Source organism: Benincasa hispida, chromosome 9, assembly GCF_027475165.1.
Source record: "Benincasa hispida cultivar pf3 chromosome 9, pf3_genome.v1.1, whole genome shotgun sequence".
NCBI lineage: Eukaryota > Viridiplantae > Streptophyta > Magnoliopsida > Cucurbitales > Cucurbitaceae > Benincasa > Benincasa hispida.
Genome location: NC_143486.1, coordinates 48181864 through 48188583, shown reverse-complemented (window position 1 = coordinate 48188583; position 6720 = coordinate 48181864). Strand labels below are relative to the sequence as shown.

At 30.8% G+C, this 6720-nt stretch overlaps 1 protein-coding gene across 1 annotated transcript; it reads left to right on the top strand.

Moving 5' to 3' along the window:
- Positions 1-3167: 3167 nt before the first annotated feature.
- On the top strand, positions 3168-5796 carry LOC120085942 (uncharacterized). The gene is made up of 3 exons (XM_039042274.2): positions 3168-3783; positions 4190-4348; positions 5370-5796. The coding sequence occupies exons 1-3, from the start codon at positions 3505-3507 to the stop codon at positions 5481-5483; spliced, it is 552 nt and encodes a 183-aa protein (XP_038898202.1). The 5' UTR covers positions 3168-3504; the 3' UTR covers positions 5484-5796.
- The last annotated feature ends 924 nt before the right edge of the window (positions 5797-6720 follow it).

The following is a 6720-nucleotide window of genomic DNA, read 5'->3' as shown; positions in this document are numbered from 1 at the left end:
GCATAAGTAAGAAAAAAAAAAGATATATGTATTTTTTAGAAAAAAAAAAAAAAAGTAATAAAATAATGTGTGCTAGAAAACTCACATTGAGTGTTTAGGTCCTACAAAATAAGGATATGGAATAAGATTGCTTAAATTTTACAAAGAATATAATTGTAAATCTCTAAAGTAGCCCTACCTTTAAATTTTGAGGAATCAAGACCAAATTGAAAGGTTAGTGTTTTTTTTTATTATTATTGTTTTAATCAATATCAATAATACAAATCAAGTTCAATAAAAAAAAATAATGTATTGTACTATTACTTTTTATTCAAAGATAAAAGGTAGGTTGAATGATTTAAAATGCACTTAAATTTTGCGGTTAGTTAAAGCTATATTCCTATTTGAAAGATTCATGTCAATAATAGACAACTTTTGAAATAAATTCCAATAATATTTAAAAGGAAAAATTAGCTTTTTAGTTTCGAAATTTTTAAAAATATGTGCATTTGGTTCTTAAATTTTCAAAATATACCTTTTCAGTTATTGAATACTTTAGAATAAGTGCATTTCATCCACAAGTTCTCAAAATATATATTTTTTTTAATTCTTAAGTTTTTAAGGATATGTTTAAAAGGTTCTTGAAGTAACTTTTTTCTATTATTTTAAAAATTATTTGACATTTTGAATTGAAAAAAATAAGTTTAAAAAACAATTTTAGGGAGAAGAAATTTTTTAAAAAAATATTAAAAATAATCCCACGAGCCATTCAAACCCATTTTTAAAAAAAACTTAGGGATTAGAAATGTACATTTTGAAAACTTAAGGATCAAATGTATAAATTCTTAAAAACTTAATGACTAAAAAGGTAATCTTTCCTTTTTAAAATGATGAACAAAAGTTGAATCGATGGTTGAATCATAAACAGAACAGTTAATGTGTGACAAATATCGATAATGATTAGACAGTCAATATTGTAGGAGTGGATTAAAAGAAAAATAAACATATAACTTGAAAAGTGATTGTCTAATGGTTCTATTAATGATTGTTTGAGCCGCTAAATTACTTATTATTGTATGTGAATTGTCTATGGATTATAATAGTCTGTGTTTGGGGTATTGACTATTATAGATTGAGTAATAATAGTTTGTGTTTGAGGCACAGATTAAAATAGTACGAGTTATAATAGTCCATATTTGGGATGCAGACTATTTTAGTTTGGATTGTAATATATATGTGTTTAGGGTACACGTTATTTTAGTTTGGTTTTAGTTTTTTTTTCCTATTATTTTTTTTAGTGTACAAGTAATAGTACCTTAAATATCATATTTTTTTAACCATATAAATTAACCGGACTTATTTCTTAATTTGTGCATAGCTCAATTTATTAAAATATATATTTGTAGTCAAGAGATTAAAAATTTTAGGACACTTAAACTTATACAATTATTTAAATTGGGTGTCATAACTTACAAATTAGAGTTCGAGTGATAATAGTTTGTGTTTGGAGTACAGAATAAAATAGCATGAATTATAATCATTCGTATTTGGTATGCAAACTATTTTAGTTTGGCGTGTTATATATATGTGTTTGGGGTGCACGTTATTTTAGTTCAGGTTTAGTTTTTTTCTACTATTTTTTTTATTATACAAGTAATGGTACCTTAAATATTATATTTTTTTAATTACATAAATTAATCAGACTTATTTTTTAATTTGTGCATAGCTCAACTTATTAAAATATATATATTTGTAATTATGAGATTAAAAATTTTAAGACACTCAAACTTATACAAATTCGACCTCATAACTTGCAAAATTATAGAATTTTGACACTTAAACTTCTAATTATTTGAAATGTTTTTTTTTTGTTTCTATCAGAATTTATTTTCTTCTTCAATAGAACTATATAAAAATCTGAAAGGACAACCATTACCTACATTTTTTTTTGTCGGCTATTTCCTACCGTTCTATACCAATTTTGAGGCCCCATTTTAACAATTTATAGTATATAAGTAGAGGATTTTTTCAATTACATTGATTTTTTTAAGAGCTAAACTGCAAAATAAAGTACGAAAAAGAAAGGGAATCATTATCTTTTTTATCCATAGATTTTAGATTTAATTTTTATTTGATCTTTACGTTTCAAAATGTTACACAAGTTAGTCTCAAAAGTATTTTTATACACAAGTTTGTTTGATTTGCTATGGCTCAAAGTGTTTTTATTAATGTCAAATTACTATAAAAGAAGACCATTAAACACTATTAACTAGTCGTCAAAGGTGATCGTCAGAGCTAATCATTGAAATGAAGGGTTGTTCGTTGGAGGTGATCACGAAGTTGGTCGCATAGGTGGTTGCGTGGAAGTGATTGTCTGAGTCGGCTGCCAAAGCTAGTCATCAAAGCTAGTCGCCAGAGGTGGTCATCAAAGTTGGTTGTTGGAGGTGGTCGCCAATGGATGAAGTTATTGGAAATACTAGAGAGATATGATTATTTTAATCATTGAGTTGTATATAGTTTCATTTTAGCAAAATATGGATTAAAATAACTCTTACTCTCCATTATTTTAACACAAGCCCCAAACATTAAGTGAGCTATTATAGCCTACTCTAAGTTAGAGTCCTAAAACACCTCCTTAATGGGGTGTATGGATTACCAACTTCATAAGTTAGTGTCAAACAGCTCAACTTTAATAATAAACACTATTGAAATTTATATTTTTATTTAAAAACTTCATCTTCCCCTCTTACTTTATTTTGTATATTTATTAGGAAATTTCATCTTACAACTCTGCACCTAAAATATAAACTTCCTAATTCTAACATTTCAACTCCAGACTTCATAACTCAACATATTGCTCCAAACACACTAAGTTTTTTAATTTGCGAAAAAATTTCAAGGATATTTTTTTTTGGTGAGTGTAGAAAAAAAATCATGGTATCTCGATCCTAACTTCTCTAACTTTCATGAAGACAATTGATATGGTTGAACAATTTGTGATCATATCAATCAATGATAATAAAATAGAGAAGGCCCTTGAAAAGTTGACCATTTAAATTGAGATTTTTTCATAGAATTTAGTGGCATGATCGAAAAATTTTCGATAAAGTTCATTTAATTGAGATTTAAAATTAAACAAGGAATAATTTTTAGGAACTAAATTTCCATAAAGCTTGATAGAAAAATTCAGGAGATCAAAGAATTAAAGTGGCAAATCTCCTCCTAATGTCTTATCGAGTGAGCTATGATGGAATTGACATACAAGAATATAAATATATGTATATATGTATATATTCAAGAGTATGTGTATATATATATTTGAAAAACAGAAAACGTGTATATATATTTTAGTAGTAAAATAAAAGTGAATAATTTAGTCTAGAAAGTAAGTTGAAAAGACGGCGTCGTTTTAGTACGGCGGTTGTCGTCGAGTTCAATCTCCGAATTGAAAGCTTCACCGACTCAGCGACTGTGGCGTACGGCGCTGAAGATCGTAGCCAAAAAATCTTCGGGGCTTCAACTTCCATGGAGGGAATCGGATCCAGATTGGGCCGAGCCTCGTCCCGGTACGGTCCGGCGGCCACCGTCTTCAACGGCCCCGTCCGGAAGTGGAAGAAGAAGTGGGTGTTGGCCTCTTCCTCTTCCTCCGGCCTCACTTACCACCCCTCTTCTCAGTCCCAATCCAACGCTCAGAAGCTTCTTCTCTGCCGCTGGACTCCGATTCATCCGCCTACTTCATCGGAAGCTGACGGAACCACCGCGCCGCCTGACGAGCCGCCCAAACGGAAGTTCCGTTACACTCCTGTAAGTTCAAAGCTCTATCTGAATCCATTTTGCATGGTCCGATTGATGCTGTGTGTGGTAAGTGGGAGATTGCGATTGCGTTTGTTGCATGTGAATTGGGAGTGTTACCGATTTCTTAAGTGAGGGGTTTGTGAAGAAGTTCTTCGTCAATCTCGTCTATCGTTGATTTTTCATGGACGATGCAGTTCTTGGTATTGATTTGTATCAGTGCTTTTTAGTTTCTACTTACTGATTTTAGCATTCTCTGCCTTTTGGGAACAATTTAAAAAAGGGTGTTGTTTCTGTTGGTATGTGTCTTGATTATGAATATAGGTCATCTTGTATTCTGTTCTGATTGTTGCCTGTTCTTCTTAATTAAGATTTAACTGCGAGCAAACAATTTGCCTTTTTTGGTTGTGATGTGCAGATTGCTGTGCTGGAGGAGCAGAAAAATGCAGAATTGAGAAGTATAAAAGATGAAGTTAGAGTGAAAGAAATGGACCAGTTGGCGGCAAAGACAGCTACTGTGGGCAATGAGGCTCAGGGAGAGCTAAATGTCAATGAAGTTTTTAAGGAAGAAACTCAGGTGATTGATTGATTTCAACTTGGTTTGTACTTGTGAAGTTTATTGCCTCTGCTAACTTAAGTATACCTTAACTAGTTTAAGCATATGTCAAGGTTAGAGGTTGGAAATCGGTTCGAATACCCCTTCACATGTTGAACTAAAAAAGGGGGGGAAAACGATTTCTGATTGTCTTTGGCTGAATTGAATCATTCATATCAGATTTCAAAGAGCTCTACCTTATGATACTTGTTAATTGAGATAGTTACATGCTCATGTTGTTTATAATAATTAACTGACAAATAAAAATCTGAAACTTGTGTGGTTCTGGTCAACATAAGCATAACTCAACGGTAATTAGCTTGTACTCCTTTTGGACCGGAAGTTCAAATTTCCATTTCTCCACATCTGTTGTACTCACCAAATGGGAAAATAAAAAAATAATAAAAATAATAAAAAAAAGGAAAACTAGGGTGGTTATGGTCTTTGGCTTTCAAGTGCAGTGAGACAGGAGACGGTTGATTGGTGCCAACTACATGGAAAGATTACAGGAGAGAACAACTTTTCATCTTAAAACTGGATTTCTCTTTATAGTTCTGGTTTTAGGAAACCCTGTGCCCTGAGCAGTGAGCATGCTAGGATACTTCTTAATTAGAATAAGATCTGAATATATTGAGATATAAAGATGAAACCACAAGATAATCCAAGTATTGGAACCTCTCTTGTGTATGCTAACCCAAGTCGTACATCACTCAACAATTGCCTCCCTTCCCTCAATTTCCCTCCCTCTCTTTATAACAAAATAGACCAACTCCCTAACTAATTATTCTTATTTCCTTTACTACTAGCATACTTATATCTCTAACTGAGTACCTTACAGAGCACCAAGGAAGAATTAAAGCCATCTTTACCAATTCACATACTCATGAACTGTGGCATAGGCATTGCTTACCGGAAAACTTAATCATAGATAAGCTAGCTAGATCAGTACAAGATGGTAGAATCTTCTCAAGAACTTGATGAACCTCGACCATTCTCTTTGCAGGAAACAAGCAAGATTCTGAACAGCCCGAGTGATGGAAGCAGGAACAATTTAGATTTGGCCTTGTGCTTGAATGGTCGGAAACAGATTCAAGATTCGGCCGGTAAGAGCTCTTAAAATCTGCAAACAGGACATAGCTGAAGCCAGTTTTAACCTTTTGGACAATGGTATAGCAGAAATTTAGCCCCTTATGTGAATTAGTATTTCAGTGGTAACTTGGAAGCATAATGTTTGTATATGATCTTAGGGTTAGTGGGAGATGGATCAGTATATAATCTAGAAGAACTTTATGGGAATTTGTTCAGCGTGGAAAATGTATTTATTCTTCCTGAATAATGTGCAATCAGAATGCTCTAGGAAAAACCAACTTCTGGGAAGGAATTATGTTCATGAAAATGTTCATATAAATGTTGATAGTGGACTTTGATAACTAGGAGGAGCTGTATGGTCTCTGCCTCTCTTCCTAAAATCAAAAGCTTAGAAGAAATTTAAAGGGTAGGTTACAAATTTGGTTCTTAACTCTAAAGTTATAATTTAGATCATTTACTCTAGTTTGATAAAATTATCATAAATTATAAAGTTTTATCAAACTATAGGGATAAAATTCAAGCTTTTAAAATCATAAGAATTGGGTTTTAACTTTTTTTAGCCACAAGGACCAAATTTGTTTATTTGTAGTTTAACTAAATTTAAACATTATGTTCTTTGATGTTGGAGAGAAGCAAGAGCAGGTTTGGAGATATCTATGGTTGTGTTTATTACAGCACCATATATGTTTTAAGTTTAAAGATTTTACTGTTTTATGGTATTAAATTTTCATTGACATGTTGAACTTTTCATTAATATTTTCACATTTCATGGGTCGACATCGACATGGAAGATTCATTTTATCTTGAAAATAAAATAAAGAAACCCCAAAAAAAAAAAAAAAACAGTATTGTAACTAATATGAATATAATATATTTAAAAAACTAATATTAATATAATAAATAATAAATAATTTTTCTTAAAAAAATAAATATTTAAACTGGTTTATAATTCGTAGTATGTTTATTTGCAAATTTATATGTTTTTTTAAAAAATTTTTGGTTTTTATAATATTATCATAAATATTCATTGACATCTTGTTGATATTTTTATCTAGCTTTAATTAAAACTAGTTGATATCGACATTTTAAATCTTGATTTGTTCCACTAATGAAATTGTGATATTTGATAATATTCATGGATTTTTTTTTTTTTTTCGTTTTTAACTATTATGCTTTTATGAAGACTATAATTTTCCATTCTTGAATAACATAAAACACTCATTTTTATGTATCACGTCATACAGAAAAAATATATATATATATAT

Excerpts from the sequence above, each read along its gene's own strand:
- LOC120085942 (XM_039042274.2), top strand. The coding sequence starts at position 3,505 with ATGGAGGGAATCGGATCCAGATTGGGCCGAGCCTCGTCCCGGTACGGT. Across the intron at positions 3,784-4,189 it reads GGAAGTTCCGTTACACTCCT|ATTGCTGTGCTGGAGGAGCA; the intron begins GTAAGTTCAAAG and ends TGTGATGTGCAG. Across the intron at positions 4,349-5,369 it reads TTTTTAAGGAAGAAACTCAG|GAAACAAGCAAGATTCTGAA; the intron begins GTGATTGATTGA and ends TTCTCTTTGCAG.